This window comes from Crinia signifera, chromosome 1, assembly GCF_055691185.1.
Source record: "Crinia signifera chromosome 1, ASM5569118v1, whole genome shotgun sequence".
Taxonomy (NCBI): Eukaryota; Metazoa; Chordata; class Amphibia; order Anura; family Myobatrachidae; genus Crinia; species Crinia signifera.
The window spans coordinates 265,945,755-265,970,650 of NC_139217.1; the positions used below are offsets into that span (position 1 = coordinate 265,945,755).

General features: G+C 43.7%; 1 protein-coding gene across 1 annotated transcript; it reads left to right on the plus strand.

Moving 5' to 3' along the window:
• The first annotated feature begins 12,068 nt into the window (after positions 1-12,068).
• Positions 12,069-18,960, plus strand: NDUFS7 (NADH:ubiquinone oxidoreductase core subunit S7). Its single transcript, XM_083182848.1, has 8 exons — positions 12,069-12,185; positions 12,380-12,416; positions 12,536-12,604; positions 14,440-14,557; positions 16,078-16,257; positions 16,869-16,915; positions 18,337-18,425; positions 18,680-18,960. Exons 1-8 carry the CDS (start codon positions 12,170-12,172, stop codon positions 18,775-18,777), a joined length of 654 nt encoding a protein of 217 aa, XP_083038974.1. The 5' UTR covers positions 12,069-12,169; the 3' UTR covers positions 18,778-18,960.
• Positions 18,961-24,896: the final 5,936 nt, after the last annotated feature.

Below are 24,896 nucleotides of genomic sequence, written 5' to 3' on the forward strand. Positions count from 1 at the left end.
TCTGTGCTTTATATGTTAAACATTCATCATTTTATTTTATTTTAAATAATCTCTGCACACAAGGGGGCAGATGCCTTAGCAAGAAATAAATGCGAGGGTGATAAAGAGAGATAAACGTCCAGCCAATCACCTGCTAACTGCCATGGTACAGGCTGTGTTTGAAAAGTCAGTAAGGAGCTGATTGGCTGGACGTTTATCTTTCCTTATCACCCTTGCATTTATCTCTTGTTAAGGTTTAATACATCTGCCCCACTGTCAGATGCTTATTGGAATATAATTGTATTTACTCCAAATCAACATTTCGGGTGGCACTCACATATTCCAAATTATTGCCTTAAACAGATCAGTACAGCATATGACGTTTAGGTTTATTAGTCTTTAGATATAAAATGTACATATACAAAAGCTTACCTTATGTGCTTTAGGACACCCCCCTGCACAGCATGCTCCCCGTGCTAATTAGACAGGACTTCTGTTCACCTGAAAGAGGCCTCTCGGTCTCCGACAGGGAAACACAGCGCAGGGAAAATAATAACTGCACAAGAACAAAAGCATCACAATTGCTTTTATTATTAACTCTGCCTGGACTTCTATATTCATAAAGATATTTTATATAAATTCACCTAAGCCAGTGTAACAACATATCTGATGTTACTAAACTATCAAGAATTCCTCACAAATATATACTACTGCCTTTGAAGCCAATATTGGTAATCGGAGGGCACCAGGACGCAGATACAGCATATTTTAGGGGAGCACTATATATGTTTTGATAGGTGGCACAACGTTTCAATTGTTTCTGGAGATTAAAAATGCTGGAATAAACATTTGAAACGTTGGAGCAATGAGAAATACCATTTATTTTGAATCTGAGGAGTACCACCCATCCAAACCACTATTATTGGAAACCTAACCTGTGTCCTGGGAAAGCACCCAGGATTTTAAACCTGGTACAATCCTGGGTTTTTAAAAATCCTGGGTCCATTCCAGGTGCGCAGGGCCATTCAGACCTAAGGTAGCCCCGGGATTATGCACGTGAAAAATATTGGGATTGTTGTGTATGTCTGAAAGGAGTATAATACAGCTATATATAACAATTTACAGTCTCTAAAAAAAATCTACAAACATACATAATCAATAGAGTAATCCAGTTAATAAATATTACCTGCAGTGGTGTGTGTGTGTATAAATGCCCTCATTTATTGGCAAGTAGGAAAAAAAGGTTAGGTGGATCTGCGCTAAAATATCCCCACAAGCTTAAACATCTAAAAACACTGTAAATATGTTAAACTCTCAGACATTTTTTTTATAGACCGGTACTAGAAGGCTGTCCCCTTTCACCCCTACTTTTCAAGCTAGCAATTGACCCCCTTATAAGACATTTATGTGCCATCATGGAATGGAAGGGATTAGAATCTGGAGAATATGGTGGATGCGGCAGCAATTCATTCGCCTAAGTTCACCAATTTCACATTGGTGACATGGGACACGTGTGCAGGTACATTGTCATGGTGGAACAGCACTTTTTTCTTCGCCAAGTGGGGCCGTTTTCTCTTCAATGCGTCGTCGAATCTGTCCAATAATTAAGCATAATACTGCCCTGTTATCGTTCTTCCCTTTTTCTAACAGTCGATAAAGATTGGTGCTTGCTGCTGTTATATTTAACAGTCGATAAAGATTGGTGCTTGCTGCTGTTATATTTACTTCAGACCCCTACCCTGATGGCGGTTATAGCTTCAGCTTCTGTTCCCGGGTGCTAGCTTCGAATTTCCTGTTACCAGAACTCAGCTTCTTCCTTACTGCTTCCAGCAGTCCGGGCAATCTGGGCCATCCGGTGTCCTATGTTCCAGGCCTGTTCCCCTATGCATGTAGGCAGCATGCAGACAGTTTTTGTTGCAGTCACCTGCTTCTCTTTAGGTTTCACTTGCTCCTGGCTTGTCTGGTTTCATGTGCCTCTTGGATTGCCTTCTGCCAGTACTGGTCTGGTTCCGTTAAACCCTAAGTGCTCCACGTTGGAGCCCAGGTTTCATTTCTTTACCATTTGTTCGGTTGCAACGTGGACAGTGTTATTGAGTCCATGCTTGCCTATTTTCCTCTGGGATCTCCAGAGTTTGCCGCAGGTTTGCATCATTTGCTTAAGTTAACCCCAGCAGGGTTATTTTCCTGTTCTCTGTACTATTTTGTACCTCTGTGTAGTTTTGCTCTGCTTTTTGTGTGGTGTAATATTGTGGTTTTTTTTTGTGGTGTTATATTTTTATGTATGCGACTAGGTCGCCCTTGGTTTGTGATGAGGTCGCTCATACGTTTTGTTGCCTTCCTCCCTTGTTGTTGGAAGTGTGCCGTTAGTTTGCTGTTTCTTTGGGTAAGGTCCCTTTAGTCAGCTTCTCCTTTTGACCATTTCCTAAAAGATCTCCAGTACTTTGTCACAAGACCTGGTGGCACCAGAGTTGGGGCTGACCTAATTTGCCCCTCCAGACGTGGCTATTATATGCAAAGTCATCTTTCAGGAAAGGTCAACAGAGGCAGAGTAGGGTTCACTGTGGCAGTCCTAAACAGCGGTCACATCTGTGGGTTCACAACCAAACCATAACAACAGTGAGCAAACGTGGCACCTATCTTGCTGATATCTTTGTCACGTGCAAATGTTCATGTAGGATATTCTGCACACATTCAAATGAGATGCCTACAATCTCTCTGATCTTCACTCGCCAGTCTACCAATACAATATCACGGATTTTGTTGACCATTTCATCTGTAGACCCCTTAATTGGGCAACCTGGTTGCTCTTCATTGTGGACAGATGTACGACCACGCTTGAATTCTTTGAACCAATATCTGATTGTTGTCATCAAAGATGAAGGTCCCCATAAACGGTTTCCAACTTTTCTTTGATTTCTGAAAAACTTCTTCCCATCTACAAACAAGAATCGAATCACCGATCGGTACTGCACCTTATCTGAAAAGTTAGAAGTTAGAAAAAACTCAAACCAACAGCCACCATAACAAAAGTACACAATGCAGTTTTCTGAATTCTGACATTTGTTGACTAACAGATGACACTAAAGGATGATACACAGGTTTGATGACATCTCCTGAATAGTAGCAAAGCTAAACCACACCACGATGGAGGTGCAGAGAACAGACCTAGAATAATAGCAGTGTAGAGGTGATCAGGAGTTCCTCTGCAGTTTGATCTTCTTACGTTGGCATATGAAGAATAGTCTCTGCTGATTTTTTCATCACAATGGCATACATATTAGATGACCACCTTAGATCCTGGGTGATCATAGAACCCAAAAATCTGACAGAGGTCACCACCTAAACCACATTTCCTTCTAGTGAGGGGAGCCACTGCTGGCTGTTTTTCAGACAATTTAGATCAAGATTGTTGTACCTGCATCAGGTGACCAACTGCTCTTCTTCCCTCCGATTGACCAATTCATCTCCATCGTTGTTGAGCCCAATTAACGTTGTCATCCTAAAATTTAAGGAGCTTAACTGATTGGTCACACAAGGTGCAGTTCTTGTTATATAATGAAAAAAAGGGGGTCCATTCCTCAGAAGTGTATTTGCCTAGCCTCACCCTCTGCTGTCAAATCAATAGCCCATGAACATAGCTTGCCCAGGACACCTATGCCTATTTAAGATTGAAGAATACCTGGAACAATATTATTAAAAGCAGAGCTAAGTCCACAAACAGGACCCTCACATAAGTGCCCACTAGATCCAGATGTTGCAGGATGTAATGCAGGCCCAAATTCACAGCATCCTCCACTGATCTGTTTGCACAATATGAAAACTGAAGAGGATCCAGAAGGGAACCAACGGTGTACTTCAGCTTGGTCAGCACTAGCTGCTCAAGAGTCTTCATAGCTACCAATGTTAAAGTATCAGGCCTGTAGTTGTTCAGATTAGTGGGAAGAACGACAGCTTTCTTTGTCATTGGAATAATTAACGAGCGCTTGAACTAGGCAGGAATCATACCCATTCCAAGGGATTTGTTAAAAATGGCTGTGAAAACAGGAGCACAATTTTTAAGGGCCATTTGTGACACCTCCCGACACAACTTCCTACCGCAGCCTCAACCTACTGAACAGCTTAGCCACCTCATCAGTTCCCACCTGGAAGGTGGTAGTAGTAATAGAAGCACCTACCAAGGCTACCTCAGGCTTAGCCACTACTTCAGAAGCAGGCCACTCATAACGGAAATAAAACACATTCAAGTCATCTACCAGCTGTTTGTTTGTGCTAGTACAAGATAGAGGAATGTTATAGTTGGGTCATTGGCAGAGAATTTGGCTACAAGCTTATAATCAGCATAGCTCCTATTTGCTGCCCTGATCTCTCTGGATAGAGTGTGCCTGGCCTGCTTATACACAATTTTGTCCCCCCACTTATAGGCTTCCTCCTTAGCATGCCTAGGCTTAGCAGTAAACCACAGCTTATTGTTACCATGGATACAAACAGATTTGAAAGGCACACATTGATCTTCACAAAACTTAATATAAGAGATTACTATATCAGTATAATCATCAAAGTTCTTAGCTCCTGACTTAAAAATGTCCCAATCAGTACAGTCTAAACATGCCTGCAACTCCAGTATGGCCTCCTTTGACCATCTTTTGCACAGAATTCACAGCTGGCTTGAAAGATTTTACCGTTGTAGGTTGGTAGCAGATGAACCAAACAATGGTTGGAAAGACCCAGAGCGGCCTGGGTGAGATGGGTAATCATCCTTAATGGTGATATAAGAGTGATCTAGAATGCTGGCAAATTTTGGCTGAACTTTGGCATTTTCTTGCACTGGTTAGCCTTATTAAAATAGCGCAAAATAATGAACAAGGAGTCTGGAAATTTCTGTTCCATTTCATTAATAATCCTCAATAGATCTTGCAATGCCTCACTTACCTGTGGAGGTATGTACACACTGACCAGTATTGCCAGAGTGAAATTCATGTGTTTGAATAGAAAGGTTTGCATTTGATGAACAAGGTTTCCAAGTGATAATACTTATCTTATTCACGTTGTTCCCACTGCTGAGACGTCTTTCTGTCACCTTCCATATTTGTTGAATTCATATGGTGGAGACATGGAATAGAATTTGGATTTTAGTATATCATATCATATTCACAAGTACAACGGGTGATGGTTAAGCACTCATGATGGACCAGTGCGGTCCCCCCAGGGCTGTGTACTCTCACCCCTGCTCATCTACCTGTACACCAATGACTGCACCTCAGAGGCGCAATCAGTATAGACCAGTGGTGGGCAACAGGCCGCCCGCGAAAGGCTCATGACTGGCCCGCCACTCAAACCTGTAGCACAATGACAAGCGGCCGACGGCTGAGCCTCTTGTCATTGTGCCCTATCTGTGCTGCCGCTGAGGAGAGCAGGGATATTCCCCCCTCAACATCAACAACCCACAGAAGCTTCTGCTCCTCTTCTCCGCAATTGTGGAGTCTGTACTGTGCTCCTCAATACTGGTCTGGTACAGCTCCGCCAGCGAGAGAGACAGATGCAGACTCCAAAAAGTAGTCAGAATTGCGGAGAAGATAAACGAGACAGGACTTGTACCTGTCCAGAGCAATAAAGCGGGTAACGAAGATAGTCAAGGACAAACTACATCCTGGCCATGGCTTGTTTAACCTGCTGCCAGACGCTACAGGGCCATTCCCACCAGGTACAGTACAAGCCTAAAAAGTTTATTTCCTCAAGCGGTTTACCTGTTGACACGTGAACTCATGAACACCTCACTGTCTAGTCACGCCATAACCCTTTGCACATAATCTAACACGGTGTCCCCTCAGAATAACTTTCTATATGACTGTTCATGTTCCCCCCACCTGTTTATATTGTTTATTGTTTATATTGTATGCTGTTTACTTGTTACCCAGCTGGCTGCTGCACAGCAAACCGAAAACAAATTCCTAGTATACGCAAGTATACCTGGCCAATAAAGCTGATTCTGATGATGTGCAGGCAAGAAGGCATACCTGACTTACACATGAATGAAGTGCTTGACACTTATAAAGGTATCTTTTGGAGTGGCAAAGCGGGTGTGTACCCGTACTCACGGTGGGTCTCATGTTGACACTCCTCAAAAGGTATCTTTTGCCCGGTGGTGAAGGTGATTTTTTTCATAAAATTATAATCCACTATGTTTGCATAAAAAGGGGGATTTTATTTACATATACAAAGTAAAATAAAGAAAATATTAAAAGTTCTGTCTGCCGGGCAATGAGGGAGGTTAGAGTTAGGGTCCAAAACAAAATTGTGCTAAACCGATAGGCACAGATGGTGATACTTTTTGTTTTTTCTTTCTCTCAAAACAGTCACCACAAAAACACAGTCAAACAAGAAAAAGGGGGGTCCCTCCTGCTGCCGTGTTTCGAGCTGCTGCACTTTATCAAGGCATGGAGGTGAATGACCTTGATGTCCATTTTATAGGGTAACCTAGATGGTGTTACTTCCTGTTCCTGTTTGCTAAGTTCATTGATTTTACTACCTAGGTTCCTCATTTAGAGATGGGATGAGTTTAAAAACATTATTAATAGAACCCTTCTTTTTACAATAGAATAGAAACTTTAAAAATACTATTAACAGACATATTAGGAGTCCGTGATTTCCCATCTCTAAATGAGGAACGTAGGTAGAAAAATCAATTAACTTAGCAAACAGGAACAGGAGGTACCACCATCTTGGTTACCCTATAAAATGGACACTAAGGCCATTCACCTCCATGCCTTGATAAAGAGCAGCAGCTCAAAACGAGTTGGCAAGAGGGACACCCCCCCCCCCCCTTTTTTCTTGTTTTGACGGTGTCTTTGTGGTGACGGTTGTGAGAGAAGGTAAAAACAAAAAGTATCACCACCTGTGCCTACCGGTTTAGCACAATTTTGTTTTGGACCCAAACGCAGACAGAACGTTTTACATTTTCTTTATTTTACTTTGTATATGTAAATAAAATCTCCTTTTTATGCAAACACAAGGAGTGGATTATAGTTTTATGAAAAATCCCCTTTGCCACCGGGCGATACCTTTTGAGGAGTGTCAACACGAGACCCACCGTGAGTATGAGTGCTAATATGTGTCCCCACTGTAAATCCACTTCTGCCGGCACTCTGCTTACAAAGTCAGTGTTTCAGGTGCCTTCCTCAATCTAAGCATACAAATCCAAAATTAACCATAAGATTTATTAGCCAAGTGCTTTCGGAGAACAATCCTTGGCCTCAGGTCTACATCAAACATATTTAGGAGACGACCCCCTTCTCACTCCCATAGCACAGCACCCATTTTTCCTCATCCTTGCTCCCCTTGCACAGCACCCATGTATCCTTGCTCCCATTGTGCAGTGCCTGTAAGGCATTTCCCTATCCCACTATCATAGCACAGCATACATATATTTCCCCAGCTTGCTCCAATAGCACAGCATCTGTGTGATATTCCCTCTTCTTGTTCCCACAGAACAGTGTCTGTAAGACATTTCCCCATCCTCAGGGTCCACTTCAGTCCTGATTGCACAGCTGCAAATTTGCAGTGGATGATTATCGATACACTGTGCATGTGTACATTTTGCAAACATGCATGCGCAAGGCCATCCTGTGATAAAATCCTGTATCTAATTCTATACACACGCCTTTCGCAAGGAGATCTCTAATGGACAAAACCATGTGCACTGCAGGTGGGGCAGATGTAACATGTGCAGAGAGAGTTAGATTTTGGTGGGGTTAGTACATCAAACTGATATCTATATTGCAGTGTAAAAATAAAGTAGGCCAGTATTTACATAGAAACAAATTAACACCCAAATCTAACTCTCTGCACATGTTACACCTGCCCCACCTACAGTGCACATGGTTTTGTCCATTAGAGAGAGAACTTGCTTCTGCAAGTGAACCAGGTACATTCTGCAAAACCAACCAAGTCCAAGCCTGACAAGCCCTTGGACTGACGGGTGAACCAAGCAGGTTCTGCAAAGCAATGATTCGGGCTCGAAAGCCTGCCTCAGCGGAATGGGATCATTCGTCAGACTGCATTTAGGTCTACAGTAATTAGGTCGACCCCACTAGGTCGACTGGCAGGAAGGTCGACCTGACTTAAGGTCGACATGGGCCAAGGTCGACATGACTTAAGGTCGAATTTGCATAAAGGTCGACATGAGGAAGGTCGACTGGTCATAAGGTCGACATGGGTTTTTCACTGTTTTTTTATCCGAATGTCGACACAGTCGACATGGACACAGTTGGCAATGATAATCGGACCCTCGCATCGCTCGCTTCGCTCGCGATGCTTCGGGCACGGTGCCTCGCTGCGCTCGGCACACTATTTTATTCTCCCACCACGCCCTAGTGGATGGTAGGGCATGAAATACCGCCTGTCGGCACATGTCGGCTCAAAAAACAGTGAAAAACCCATGTCGACCTAATGACCAGTCGACCTTCCTCATGTCGACCTTTATGCAAATTCGACCTTAAGTCATGTCGACCTTGGCCCATGTCGACCTTAAGTCAGGTCGACCTTCCTGTCAGTCGACCTAGTGGGGTCGACCTAATGACTGTAGACCTAAGTTCATTCTAATAGATGACCGCATCCCGCCTCAGCACGGATCTATTATAGGGTATGGCACACTTACTTCTCTTGGTGTAGCTCTATGGGATACGATACCAAGGTGTTCAGAATTGCAAGAGTTTTGTCCTTTCTGCATTGCAGTCTGGATTTAGGCTTGCACCTCGCATCGCTGAGGGTGCAGGTGTCTGCTCTATCTGTGGTTTCAGAGGCAAATTGCGTCTTTGCCCAACATGCGTATCTTCTTTCATGGGGTACTTTGGATTCAACCACGATACCCACCTCCAATTGTTTCTTGGGATCTCTCAGTAGTGCTGGCAACACTCTCTGAACCCCCTTTTGAGCCTTTAACAGCCATGGAGTTGAAATGGACGACGGCTAAGGTGGTTTTCCTTTTCGCGATTGCCTCTGCCGTTTAGGGTGTTGTCCTGCCGCTCCACATTCTTAGTGTTTCACAGTTGTCCTGCATATGAACCCTTCTCATTTACCTAAGGTTGTGTCCTTTTGCCTCTGAAACCACAGATAGAGCAGACACCTGCACCCTCAGCGATGTTTCCTAGCACAGCGCCACCGATTTTGATTGTATTGATCGGGTCGGAAAAATTGCGTCGATCGCAGCGCATGCCAACCAAATCGCATGCGATGCGACCGACACGATCCACCCGATTTTTACATTGGAATCAATGTAAAATGGTCCCTGAGACCCGATTTTACATTGATTTCAATGTACAAAGCCCCAAAACCCCCCATTTTAATAGCAAACCCCCCCTGATGGTTGAATCGGCCCCCCATTGTTAACGCCACTCCACTATTGACGCCAATCTGAAGAGTGGCGAGCGAAGCGAGCCCACGAGGGGCGGCGGTACGCATCCTCCGACCTTTTCATACCCCCACTATCCACGTCGGCGTGGAGTCGATTTTATATAGTGTGGCGAGAGCAGCGAGCCACTGAGCTCGAAGCGTGGCGAGCGGACGCGCATAACTTCACAGGTATACGCGTCCCCTCACGGGGCTCGCTGCGCTCGCCACACTATATAAAGTCAACTCCACGCCGACGTGGATAGTGGGGGTATGAAAAGGTCGGAGGACGCGTACCGCTGCCCCTCGCGGGCTCGCTGCACTCGCCATGATTCGGGGTGGCGTTAACAATGGGGGGGACATTAACCATACTTTCTAACCCTATACAATGAGAAATGGGCCATATTGGCCCATTTCCCATTGTTCCCTATGTAAAATCGGGTTGATCAACCCGATTTTAACTTTAAAAATAATTTAACATTTCTCTATGGGAAAATCGGGTTGATCGCATCGGTCGCGTCGCAGCCCATTATAATGGGCCGTGATGGACCCGATCAACGCAATTTTCTAATTTAACATTATTCTCTATGGGAAAATCGTGTTGATCGCGTCGCGGCCCATTATAATGGCCCGTGATGGACCCGATCAACGCGATTTTGTCTTTCAGCGGCAAATACACTGGTGATTGACATAAAATCGGGTCCATCGGGTTGATTGCATGCCTTAAGTACCTTAAACTTAAGGCATGCGATCAACCTGACGGGCGCCGTGCTAGGAAACCTAAACCTATAAATAAATAAATTTCTTTAATAAATAAACATTAGTGGCATAGTGCTCCCCCTCACCCCAAACAAATAAACATTGGTGGCATAGTGTGTCCCCCCTCTCCCAACCAAAGAAACATTGGTGGCCAGTGGCATAGAAAAATGAATTAAAAAAATGGCATGGGGTCCCCCCCCCACAAGCATGACCAGCCCCGGGCTCTTTGAGTGGTCCTGGTTCCCAAAATACGGAGGACAAAGTGAGTGGGGGTCCCCCGTATTTTGCGGACCAGCACCAGGCACTTGAGCTGGCCCTGGTTTCCAAAATACGGGGGACAAAATGAATAGGGGGTCCCCTGTATTTTGGGGACTAGCAGGGGGTGTAATGCCATAGCCAGGGGACACACTTGATGTGGTCCCAAGGCCAAAGCATTACCCACCCTAACTAGTCAGCCCAGGCTGGGAGTTTTTGGGGAGGTGGGGACCCCCCTCTCCAGGGCACCCCAGGCCTGGGCTGAAGGGTGATAGCTTGTTTAAATAGTAATATTGTCCTTTACAGTAGGACTACAGGTCACAGGAAGCCTGCCCCACATGCTGGTACCACAGGTACTAACATGTGGGGCATTAAAGGCCTACTGGTACCTATAGCCCCCCTGTGAAGGAAATATTAAAATAAAACCACAAACACAGGTTTTTAAATATTTTATTAAACTGCATCTTGTCTTCCACCCAGGGCTTCTGCGGAGTCTTCACCTGGGGCAGCGGTCTTTTAAGCTCTTTTGCAAGGCCGCTGCTTCCCAGGGCTTCAGCCTCTTCATCTGTGTTCTTCACCTGCGGGTAGGGAAAGCCATGGACCATCGATCATTAGAAAACATAGATGGTTGATTGCCAATGTCGAATAGTTTTGCCATCGATAGGGGAGAACCAGATGGTTTCCCACCATCGATGTCAAGGTTAAACGAATAGTTTTGTTTTCCTTTTTCCTGATACACGGAGTATAGCTCCGCCCAGGACAACCGTGCAGCCCCGCCCCCATATTTTCAGTCAGAGAAAATGGATGACCATCGATATGTAAAAACATTGATGGTCATCCATTGCATAGTTATGGACCATCGATGGTCAATTGCACTTTTGCCAATGATGGTAAACATTGATGGCAAAGGCAACGGTGGCCATCCCTACCTGGGGGCAGCAGCCTTTGCAGCTCTTTTGCTTGGCTGCCACCTCGGAATTGCTGCAAGGGGGGAGGGTGGGATCGGAAATGCAGCGAGTGGGGGAAGGGGGGGTCGGAAGTGCAGCGAGTGGGGGAGGGGGGTCGGAAGTGCCGCAAGTGGGGGAGGGGGGGTCGGAAGTGCAGCGAGTGGGGGAGGGGGGGTTGAAATTCCCGCGAGTGGAGTAGGGGTGCCAGAATTGATGCTAGTGGGGGGGGGGGGCAGGTGCCGCTAGTGGGTGTCTGGGAGGGGGTGTGACGCATTGCCCACTCAGAGGCCCTGTTCATCTGCCCGCACCACACATGCGGGAGATATGCAGGAGCTTCTGAGCAACTGCAGAAAAATTATCTGACCCGTCTGTTCTGAATCTTGGGCAGTAATGCTAACCATTACACCATCCGTGCTGCCCCATACAATTGCATAATGTGGGTGGGATGTAGGTGAACGAAAAAATATATATAAAGCATAATGGGGCAGATGTATTAAGCCTGGAGAAGAGATAAACTGGAGATAAAGTTGATATAAGGTAAAAGGAGATAAAGCACCAGCCAATGAACTGTGTTTGAAAATGGAGTAGCAGCCACAGGCACAGACAGGGCGGTGAGATCGGTGGTTGATGATGTATGTATGTATGCGGCGTCGCAGGGCAGGCAGGCAGGTAGCATCGTTCAGCACGTTCAGCACGAGCACGAGCACGAGCACGAGCAGCAGCAGCAGCAGCACACACACCTTCCGGAACCTATGATTAAGGAGTGTGTTTTCGGGGACGTGTTTACAGCGGGACCAAATTGTGTATTTTCCGGAAGTGCTCAGGGGTCATCGTCGTAAACCAAGATGGCCGCGTTGGCAGGTGAGAGGGTCATTGGACTAATGTGTTTTTCTTACACGTAACATGATTCCGGAGGGCTGTTGTTATCATTTGGCCATCCGGGAACAGTGTGCCCGGCATTGTGTATAGCCTGGCCGGTTTATGTATGAGTAACGCTTCCATAGATGCGCAGTGTGTGTGTACATGTCCTGCTATAACCAGCATCTCTTTTCCAGCTCCCAGACTGTCCCGGCTCTGGGTTCAAACTACTCGGTAAGCGGCGCCCACAGCTCCCCCTTCCCCAGTGTGTGTGTATATATATACTAGTATGTCACCCGGACTTGTTCCCCCTCTAAACTCCTGACTTAATCACTTCTCCCCCTTTTTAACAGACCTATATCCGTTGCTGCCATCCACACCCGTGCCTGGCAACCACCAGCAGACCATGACAATGCTATCAGGTGATTCCAAACTGTTACGTTCATTTTTTTAAATTCAGGCTCAATAGCCAATAAATAATGAGTGGTGTAATGCAGAATGTGTGGCTTATTCAGCAGACATGTACAGATCTCACCATACATAATATGTAGCTATTAAAATATTAGATTAGAATACTGACCCTGCGAGCTGTGACAGCGAGCAGGCAGCACTACTCGCTGTCACAGCTCGCAGAAAGCATTGTGGTACCCTGGTGATGCTGTGTGTTGTGCGGGGCGGTGCTTAAATCACCCTCTGTGAATGCCACTTTACATTTTCACTATCAATATTTACCATATCTGCTGTCATTTGGATGCTAAGTCAAGAGTCAATATGGACACATTCTCAATTTATTTTCCCCACATTTTCATTGTTTTTGATGTTTAAGGCCTTCTTTGACATCCTCACAACTGTCACTATATATTTTGGGCCACTTGGACACATGTCCATGTTGCCCCATAACATAGAGAAACAAATAAATTGATGGCCGATAAGAATCATTGACCCATGTAGAATGTTCTTTTACATGATACACAATTAGTTGGTTAGCATAAGAAAACATTTGGTGGGCTTTTTGTTCAGTTTAAAATTTGAGCCAACGTGTTGCTCTAATTTTGAACAAGGAACAGTCTCTTTATTGAATAGCTACAACTATCCTCCAATCACAACATATAGCCCAGTTTGTTATACCATGGAATGCGCGCTTTAGCTACTTCATGCAACTTATTCTTAAAATATGCTCCTTTTAATCTGAAACTTTATACCAAATGCTTTGCAACAAAATAAACTAATCCCAAATACCAAGCATACTAAAGATGCAAAATTAAGGTAAAAGTACAGTCTTTAGCTGGGTACACACAGAAAGATTTATCTGTCTAGCTGGAACAAAGGCCCTTATTCAGATCTGATTGCAATAAAAATTTGTTCTCAAAATGGAAAAAAACCATATGCACTGCAAGTGGGGCAGATGTAACCTATATAGAGAGAGTTAGATTTGTGTGCGTTATTTTGTTTATGTGCAAGGTAAATACTGGCTGCATTATTTTTACACTGCATTTTAGATTTCAGTTTCAACACTCTCTGCACATGTTACATTTGCCCCACCTGCAGTGCACATGTCTTTGCCCATTTTGAGAACAAATTTGTACTGCGATCAGATCTCAATAAGGGCCAAAGTCTGGTAATGTATGACAATCAACAATTTGCTCCCAAATGCTGGAAATCACACATCTCTAAAGCCCCGTACACATGGGGGAGATATATTGCTAGCAATATATTGCCCAGTGTCTCCTTTTCTTCAGCGACCAGAGATGGTCACTGATGAAAGGGAACCTCTGCCGGCGGTGCCGCAGAGGTAATCAGCTGGTCGCAGGAGCAAGCTCCAGCGATTTAGAATGGGGCTGAAAACGGTAGCGCACACCCGGCGATTTATCGCCGGGGTACACTCCCATCACTGGCAATATGGTCACCTGCGACCATATTTCCAGCGATTTCTGCCCCTATCGCCCCCGTGTGTACACAGCTTTAGTGCCACCATCAAAATTGCTACAATAAATACCACTGCACATAGATCATTACTCATTACTTTATCTTCCCAATATGAACTATACCTTGCACCAAGGATTGTGATAACTCTTCTCATTAAATTTCTGTTTATTCTATGATAGACTCAAAATGTATATATGTGTGAAATATAACCAATGTGTATGCTTTTTTTTAGCCTTTATGCATTTCAGTTGAAAATAGTATAAATGTTAATGCACGGTTCAATGTCATAGAATGTGTAAAATTGTCCTCATGCATTTTGTCTCTGTCACAGCAACTTCCTTGTTAGACAGAAGAGTAGCGCTGTCGCTGCACCAAAGCCATCAGCAGTGAGCAGCAAAGGGGAATTCATAGTTGCAAAGCTGGATGACTTGGTGAACTGGGCACGAAGGGTAAATAACGATGACGTTTTTTTAATTGGAAGATGCTACTTATAATTTATGGTATATGTCTATGTACTGATCCTTGGAGAGCGATAAGAGGATGGACATAACATACCAGCTAAGTGCCATGTTACAGGCTGTATTTGAAAAATAACAGTTGGTTGGTACTTTTATCTCCATCCACTTTTTTCTCTACAAAGCTTAGTACATAGACCCTAATGTTACAGAAATCCTCCACTTCCACTGTTCTTGGTAGACATGCATATATCGTTCATGTAAATTGTCAATGCAGCCTGATGACTTTCATTCCAAGTTTCAAGATTTGTACTGGCAAACAAACTTTTATTGTACTCCCATAGATATTCTGGCTATCATTTTGAGTTACATGCTCTGCTATAATGTTGTCTGAATACCTCTGCTCTGAAATCTGACTCTATTAATTCACATTACAGGCCATAGATGGAAATGTTTTAAAGGCCCCATACACATATGTGAGGTATTGCATGCAGCCTCGCATGCGATACCTCTGCAGCTGCCCGGTGGCTTGACCGCATACGATACATTGTATGCTAACAGACGTTTATGGTATTTTAGATCTACAATGTCTAGGTCCACAGTTATATGGTCGACCACTAATGGTTAACAAGGTCCAAAGGTCAACATGGACACGGTCTATGCGCATAGTTCGCTGTGCTTGCAATGCTTCAGGCTTATTGACTCGCTGCACTTGGCACACTATTATATCCTCCCTCCGTGCTGTAGTGGATGGTAGGGTATGAAATACCACCTGTCAGCACATGTCGGCTCAAAATTTTGTAAAGAAAAGGCACCTTGACCTTTCTTCACATCAACCTTTTTGACCCTCTCGACTAAAATTGGTTGACCTTATTACTGTTGACCTAGAGTCAATCTATCATGAGTCCGGATACCCTAACACAGGGGTGGCCAAACCTGTCCTCAAGATCTACCAACAGTGCATGTTTTCCAGGCAACCTGTGGATCTATAGTAGGAATGAATGCAGCATCGTTTAAAATGTGACAGTTAGTAATGACTGCAGCTGTGCACCAGCTAGGTAACCGGGAAAATGTGGACCGTTGGTAGATCTCGAGGACCGGTTTGGCCACCCCTGCCCTAACAGACCACAAATGAAGTATACTATGTGAAACCCCAGCAATTGCTGATAGATCTGATAAATCTTATGTGCAGCACCTGCGATCTCCGGATCAGATGCGCATGGGAGCGTAATCGGAGTTTAGGCACATACAATTTGGGCACTTTTCACCCAATTTCTTGGGCCAATCCATTGGATCGGGTGAAAAGTGTATGGGCACCTTAAGGACCGCAATATATAAATGTGTGTCTTGAAATTGGCTTCTGAAAAATAATGGTAACTGCTTAATTGTAGTTTTTAGTTTCATAAAAAGCAAACCTCCAATTTTAGCCTTTATCACTGTTGTACGAGTGTGTATATATAATGAATTTGGGGATTTTACCTCATCTGTTTTCTCTTATTTTTTTATGCCTGCAGAGCTCACTTTGGCCCATGACCTTTGGTCTGGCATGTTGTGCTGTAGAGATGATGCACATGGCGGCTCCACGTTATGACATGGACAGGTTTGGTGTGGTTTTCCGTGCTAGTCCCAGGCAATCGGATGTTATGATTGTGGCTGGCACCCTCACCAATAAGATGGCTCCTGCACTAAGGAAGGTAAGACCTGCTTCACCCATTTAGTTGGTCTATACATCGACAGCATGTATTTAAATATACTTCTGCTTTGTGTGGGTTTTTTTTTTTGATAGCCGGGACAGTGTTGTGCACGGGCAATGACACCTGCCGTTACGTTTCGTGCTACTGACCTTTCAGGCAGTACATCACACATTGGCACTTAAAGATAGCAGCATTGATAGTGCACACACTACCACACTAATACAAAGGGGTCCCATAATGACATTTCTTATATCCATCCCAAAGTACCCACCAGCTACTAAATATAATTTTTCAAACACCACCTGTACATTTGATCTCTTCACTTTATTACTCTTCAACCATCGATGCATATGCCTCTGAGTGGGCAGAACCAAAGTACCTTCCAGCTCCTAATTGTAATTTTTCAAACACCGCCTGTAACATGACAGTTGGTAATGTGTTGGCTGGTACTTTATCTCTGTCCACATTATGTATCTCCAAGGCTTAGTACATAGGCCTCTGTTGTCAGTAATCCTGTTTTTCTGCTCCTGAAGCAAAAAAAGATTACTATTGTACAGTAGTCTAAGAACTCAATGTATATCACTGGCATGTATATGTTCTGCTGTCCACAGGTTTATGATCAGATGCCTGAGCCACGCTACGTAGTGTCTATGGGCAGGTAGGTACTTACCAGTTTCTCCGCCCTCTAAATTTGGAGCTATGTAGCATGTTTGATTCTTCTTTTTTGGGTGGGATTACTTTTACATGTGATTTACCTAGTGTAATAATGCTGAAGTGTTTGATTGTTCTAGAACACCCAAATACGCTAGACTAAGCCTTGCATTGTTAAAGAACATACAGTTCATTAAAGTGGTTCTCTATTGCAGTCATGACGTGCCACTAACATGTTTTGTTCTTTTCTTAAATCATACAAAGATGAGTTAATCTCTTTTGCTGGCTAGTGATTACCCCAACTTATTGTTATTAATATTAGTTATTTATATAGTGCACACATAGGGCCTGATTCAGACCTGCTCACTAGGCTGCGTATATTCGCTGCCCAGGGAGTAGGTTAATGCTGCTCCTCCCGCCTCCCCAATCCCCTCACTATTATGCGATCGGATGCGTTTGCATACTCATCCACTCACATGCAACCGCACAGAAGAGAAATCATTCAATGGTCGCTCACCATCAACTTGTTTTTTTTTCCCCCTTCGCTAATAAGTCAGTCTAGACCAGTGGTAGCCAACTCCAGTCCTCGAGAGCTACCAACAGTTCACATTTTCCGGACAACCTAGCTGCAGCAAAGGTTCACTCATTACTAGCTGAAACATTTTAAAAGATCCACAGGTGGAGCCAATTACTTCACTTGTGATTCTGTGAGAAGATCTGGAAAACATTAACTGTTGGTAGCTCTCAAGGACTGGAGTTGGCTACCCCAGGTCTAGACTGACTGTTAATCTGGCTGAAGATGGCCGAATTCGGGGCAGGCGCTGATGTCAGCCGCTCATTCCAAGCAGGCATCGACATACCTGCATTTGCAGCAGTATGCCCAGCTAATCTATGGGAGTACCCACTGTTTTTGTGGGCATGCCCATGAAACGCTGGGTGGTACTCTGCGTCCACCCCCTCTTCCCCCTTTCTGGAGCTCGGAGGGTTTGACCTCTCGACCCATGGGGCCACGCATCGTACCGATATACTTCACGATGTGCAAACAATTGATCACACGACCGTGGAAATCAGCCAGACGACATTCTAGCATATGGTCAGCTTTAGGGCCATGTTGGGAATCGGAGCCATGACCTCAGTGCTATGAGGCTGTAATGAAATTCAGAACAACTGCAATACATCCAGGTGTACGAAAGTGATCGATGGGTTACCATGTTTCTTCAGGATGTCTTTGTTCAAAAACCCAAATTTAGAAGCACAACTTTCTTAAACTTTTTTTTTTTTTCTTCCTTTTGTAGATTTTGCGCTTTCAAGGAAATAACTATTTTTAGCTGTGATCATGCATTGCCTTGTGTATGTAGAGATTTAAAAAATGCTTTAAAGCATAACAACCTTTTTAGGATATGATTTTCCTGTCTTACATGTTCACAGCTGTGCTAATGGAGGAGGCTACTATCATTATTCATACTCTGTGGTCAGAGGCTGCGACAGAATTGTCCCTGTTGATATCTATGTTCCAGGTAAAACCCTTCATGTGTTTTTATTTTTACTGTACTTTTTTGAATGGAGTAATGCCTATGAACCATTCACAGTTTAGCTTTTAAAATAGCTACAGTTCAGTTTTTGTTTAGAAACAATGTTTACAATATCTGCATGTTCACACACTGGTTCAGACAGAAAGGTCTGTCTAACACCTGCCAATTCTACACCCATATATGGAAAGACTACGGTCATGTGACTGGATTTCTATGATGAGACCCTTTTTATATTGTAGGCTGTCCTCCTACTGCTGAAGCTCTCCTATATGGCATCCTGCAGCTGCAAAAGAAGATCAAGAGAGAAAAGAAAATCCTGCTGTGGTATCGGAAATAAGCTTGCGCTTATTTGTATATATTTAGAAGTAGAAATGCTTTGTGTCACCTCTATGCAGCGGTGTAATGACTTTTCAGCTGTTACAACCTGCCAATTCATGCTGAAATACTTTGGCACATCATGAGTATCTGGCTTGTTTTAAAACCTGAATAACTTCAAAACATTAAAAATATCTGTAAACTATTAATTGCATTCCTATTCCTTGTCTTAACTCACCTCTCATGCCTCTTAATTGTACACCTGTACCAACTCCCATTCTGTACTACACCACACAAGTCGGGTTTATAGATGGGAAATAGAACACCTGTCCTGTAGTGTAACTAGAGTACACAAGGAGTAGTGGGGAACTGTTTTGTCATCTGTTTTATTTGGAGAGCTATTTACGCATGTGTTACTGGGAATACAAATAGGATGTTGGTGTTTATGTGGCCATATAAAAATGTGTACCCTGCAGTGTAGCTATTTTTCCTGGAAGTATTTAACCATTTATCTTCTAGTGGATTTTTTTTATTTTTTTATTTATGGTGTTTTAATCCGTGAGCTGCTGTGGGTTATCTCTCCCTTGTGCCAAATTGTTTTATTTTTCATTTTTCGAATATTTTATATAACCAGAAAATGCCATTAGTAATTTCTTCAGGTTTTTTTCCCATCTTCTAAACACCAGAAATAAATTTAGTCCATTATTTATTTATTTATTTTTTTCTTAACAATAATCAACTTTCCAAAATAATAAAAGGCAGAATTCTAGGTATTGAAAAAAAAAAAAAAAAATACATCTTCACCTGAAATGAAACTGTTTTTCAAGTTTTCACTGTCTGGATTTAAAAGCTTACTATGTGTAGGAAGGGTATGGAAGTCAAACAAGGTCTACCATTTTAAACTAAACAATCTACCTCATTGAGGGACAATTTAAAACTAGATGTGGAAGATATGAGCTTTAGATCTAAAACATGTTGATGCTTTTTGTGTACAGTTATACCCCTTTCACATCGCACTTTTAAAACGGTATATTGCCGTTTTTTTCCCTTTTTAAAACGTTTAAGCCTGCACTGTGAATGCACCACAGCCAATTTACCGTTTCAAGTTAACTGGCATTTCGAACCGTGTAAAAAGCAGAGTCCTACACGGTTCCTTGCCGTTTTTTCTGCAATGTGAATGTGTACAATGCTTTGCATACACAGTGCAGGCTTAAACGTTTTAAAAAGGGAAAAAAAAAAAAAAAACGGCCCCCATGTACCTGGAAGTGTTAGCTGCCCGTGGCTGCCGGGGATTAACATGGAAGCCCCTGAAATGAATCCGGCCGCCTTATAACCGGGGATGACCGTGAGTGACGTCAGTCCTATGCCCTCCGTATACTCTTGGTGCAGGTGGACGTGAAAGACCCTCACTTCTCACTGAAGGAACTGGCAAAAATCTGTATCCTGGCAGACTGGAGCCCGGATGAGGCTGCGCGGTACTTGGAGACCTACAAATGCTATGAACAAAAGCCGGCAGATGCCCTGAAAGAGCGGACAGAAAACGGCTTCATGTCCAAAGCGGCGGCATCAGGCTGGGGAGGACTCATGCGGACAGCGGTGGAACATGGCTGACCTGACAGCAGCCTGGCATCCCCTGCCCTCCCCGCACACTCACCTCCTCACACCATCCCTGACGTCTTTCAACTCTAGATAGAGGGGATCATCAGCCCCCCCCCCCCCCCCCCTTCACACACTCCTGCTCCCCCCCAGTACTCTTTGAGCGCAGCAGCCATTTCATCATCACAAACTATACAAGACATGGCAGAAATGGAAAAAGAAGGGAGACCCCCAGAAAATAAGAGGAGCAGGAAGCCTGCACACCCTGTAAAAAGAGAGATCAACGAGGAGATGAAGGTAAGGTGCTTGCTGTCATTATGTGCAGGATGCATGGGGGTCGCCGAGCCCCGCCTCCCGGGTGCACATCCCCAGTCCTGTCGAAGTGTTGTGCATTCACCAGATCTGATTTTCAGTAGGGCTGTCACATGGCGTGCTCTAGTGTGGTGTGGCCCCCACAGGGGTGGCAGTGTGGCTGCTGTCACCTAGAAACACACCGCGCAACATCCCTGTCTCCAGTCTGCTGGGTGATTGTCCATACAGTGACTTCTCATGTCGTGTTACATTGTTTCTGATCGCGCTGCTGTTGTAGACTGTGGGATTGTCTGTGTGACAGAGCCCCGGGGACTGTGTGCAGCGGTCGTGCAGTGCTCTGGCTGGCCACCCAGATGTGCTACAGAGGTTGCTCTGAGTGTGCTCCATCCGATGCTGCTGCCCGGGAGTCACTGAGACCTCTGCATTCTGTATAACATGACCAGCTAATTTCATGCATTTATAGTCATCACTAAAGTTGTCAGAAAAGTCTGGTAGACTTTTAACAATGTTGTTATAACAGATAGCAGGGGTGCTGTACTACCATCAGACTATTGTGGAAACCGCATACAGGTTGTGGAGAGGCTGCACAGATTATATATACACTGTACATGAACAGATCTGTCATATCTCTGCCTAGTAGATGACCTGGAGGCCACTTCTATATCTTTCCTGTAAAACGTTACTAATAAATAATATAAGTCTGCGACCCGTCACATGTAAAATGAATGTATATGAATTGGCATATGTCAGTGTAACAGAATATAGTTGTACACAGAAGCCATGGTTACTGGGCACAATCTGTACATGATCCCACTGATTTTATTCTTCGTCCCAGAATACAGTAACATAGTAACAACATACAGTACTGGATACAAGGTAAAATGAGTTTGCTACAAAATGTCAAGAAGCACACAATGTGCTCTTGTGTAGTTTCATATCTGTAATGTTCAAACAGCCTGGCTATACTGTGAAGTCCGTGAACAAGACAGACAGCGGCGCACTGCTCACCACATTCGGGACCATCGCAGACCTTGCAAACGCAACTAGAGAAGACCTGTCTCTTTGCCCAGGACTCGGTCCCCAGAAAGCAAAGAGGCTGTTTGACACTCTGCATGAACCAAGCTTCAAAAAAAAAAAAAAAGGGAAAAAAAACGGCAATTTACCGTTTTAAAAATGCGATGTGAAAGGGGTATAAACCGGTATTTAAAACGGTAATCTGGGTCACTGTTAAGGCTCTGACCCGTTTTAATTACCAGTTTTTAAAACGTGTCGGCGATGTGAAAGTGGTATTACAGACAGTAAGTACTACATTGTTTATTTGTATTTATTCATGTAGTCCGCCGCCCCCCCTCCTATATACAACAAACGTACATATACAGGCACACAATTTTAAAGGAAGGATGTTCCTATTTCAGCTGAGGCTACCCATATCTTTGTAGGTGGGGGTGTTGAGGAGTGTGACTTAAAGTCCCTAGAACCCACCACCACACACCCTTTTTATAATTCCATATTTTTCCATTTCAACTAATGTGATTTCAGCGCATATTTTCTGCTTGCATCACTTAATGATCTGGCCTGGACGCTGCAAGTGGTCTCTACTGGCTAACCAGACCGTTGTGGGATTTTTTCCTTGCATCCTTCACTGTGGTGAATGGATATAGCTTGTCCTATGCCAGTGATGGCTAACCTTGCCACTTCAGCTGTTGTTGAACTACAAATCCCAGCATGCTTTGCTACAGTTTTACTATTTGGCCATGGTAAAACTGGTGCAGGGCATGATGGGATTTGTAATTCGACAACAACTGGCATGTCAAGGTTAGCCATCACTGTCCTATGTGGTCTTATATAGCTAGATGCCTACTCTTGCAGTGATGGTTTTTCCCCTCTTTCCAGCCCTTAAGAATTTAGCTTAAACTGTGTCTAACAGAACTGATATTCTAGTTTACTTGGATCTAACCGTACTTGCCAACAGACACCATAACAGTGTTTTATGGACTGCATTAAGACTTTTTGGGTGTGAAAAGTCCCTGTTCCTATCCAGAAAGGATGTAGTAAGTAGCTTTCACAGTGAATGTGCTGTGCCAGGAACAATATTAACTGACAGACAGGATCGATTGGTATCTAAGATCCAAGAGAGCAGATGTGCTTATTTGGATTTGTCATTTTAAAATACAAGTGCCAGGTTACACGACAATTGCTGTATGCCCTTAACATGCAAGTGTCTGAATATAAAGTGTTTATGGTTTTCTTAATAAAATGTAGTTGGGTACTCCTATATAACATATTCTATGTGCGTGATGAGATTATCTTTCTTGTCTAAACATGTTTGCTGTGGATGGCTCACTGGTTAGCATTACATCTCCACTGCACAATGATCACTCATGGGCCCTTTCAGTGCATTATATATGTTGTTTGCATGGGTTTCCTCCTACACGCCAAAAACACACCAACTGCCTTCCAACAATATAACCCCTATGGCAGAGGATTTCAAATGTGGCCCTCAAGGCATCCTAATGGTCAAGTTTAAGTACTTTATGGCCATTCTTGGTGCCTCCACTCAATTTGATTTAACCATCTGTGCGGAGACATGGATCGCTTTAAAACCTGGGCCGCGTTTGGGAACCTCTGCCCTAGTGTGTTAGTGCTTGTATGTAAAGCAGTTTATACAGTAAGTTCTAATGGGATAGGGATTGATAAGCATGACCTCTGTAAAGCAGTTAGTAAAATAGTGCCATATAAATTTAAATGTTGTACTACAAAGTGGTCCATAAATTATTCTTAGTTTAAGCAAACTCTTCTGCCCCCAATCCCAAATAATGAAGTATTCTTTTCTCTGTCCGCATTAGCTTTTACCTGGTACTGCAGCTACTATGGTAACAGTATCAAGTATAACATCAATTGGACAAGAATGTTAATGGTGGCTGTGTTCAAAAGAAAATGCATAGGCAACCTTTTACAAGACTGTACTGTATTGACCTGGTTACAGTTTAAAGCTGGCCATACATCAGAAAGAACTGCTCACAATAATGATTGTGTCCAGATTTCCCTTCAACTTCCCTGAAGAATTAGTGGCTTTTGGACACACAATGTGTTGTACAATTCAGCTGCTTTATACAACCAAGAGTTGAATGCTCGTTGCCAAGGGGTCTCGGAGGAGACAGACTCTAGAGGTCATATTTGACCTAGAGCATCTGACTGAGCGATCGCGTCACCGATACCAGCAATCGGTGCATGGAGCTGGGGTCCCAGCCACATCCTGCATCGCCCTGAAACACAACCACACACCCCACATTTTTCTGATGCTAAGATTCCACGTACCTAAGTATAATGTGCTGTGCGTTACTTCCGGGTCACATGACCGCAAGTCTAATTGTCTATCTGGACAAATATTATGTTTATCTTTCTGGAAAAGATTTATTATATATTATATATAATACACTGCCTCCTTTACTAATATAATACAATATTAAATTTAGCTACAGACGTTTTTCATGGTATTTTACGTTTTAAATTGTTAATCACACTCAGGTGCATGTCCTGGGTAATTAGTCCCTAGGTATAAATATGAGCCTGGAGCTCACAGTTGTATACTTGCTCCTGAAGAAGCCGGAGGTTAGATCCGGGGAAACGCGTTGAGCTTTCCAAATACCCACACTTGTGCTGCTGAGATTTGGCGACTGACACCCCTCACCACCCTAACGGGATCCATCCAAAATTGGTCCATGAAATTTCTTCAAAAACCACGGCACACAGTCCTTTCCCACTTACAGACGTCCTCCCTGGAGAAATCTGGAGTTCTATCAATTGGGATATCTGCTTGATCCCTAATCTTCCAGTTTCCAAAAGGACACACACATCAAAGTGGAGAGTTTGAGCCCCTGCCATCACAGGGTACACTCTGGACTGTGATCCCATTGTCTGGACATACAAACATCTTCCAGACCGACCAGGATGGTAATATAACCTTTGTCAGCACCTTCATTTATCTTAGCCACTCAGTGTTCGCAATTGCTATCCCAGTGATTTAAAACCCCATTCCTTGGACTAGATGTCTAGGTACCTGTACGCATAGTGTGATTTTTTTAAACATTATATCTGTTTTTTATGTGTAATTGCTGTATATATTTTTTGAGAAACGTTTGGTACAGCCAGCGCAGGCACTACTCTTTTGTCCCCCATATGATACCAGTGTCAAGCGGGGAAGAGAAGGTGTAGGCCGGCCTTTAGTGGGTA

Coding starts and splice junctions, on each gene's coding strand:
- NDUFS7 (XM_083182848.1), top strand. Junction 12,417..12,535: donor CTCTGGGTTCAAACTACTCG/GTAAGCGGCGCC, acceptor CCTTTTTAACAG/ACCTATATCCGTTGCTGCCA. Junction 18,426..18,679: donor TGTTGATATCTATGTTCCAG/GTAAAACCCTTC, acceptor TTTATATTGTAG/GCTGTCCTCCTACTGCTGAA.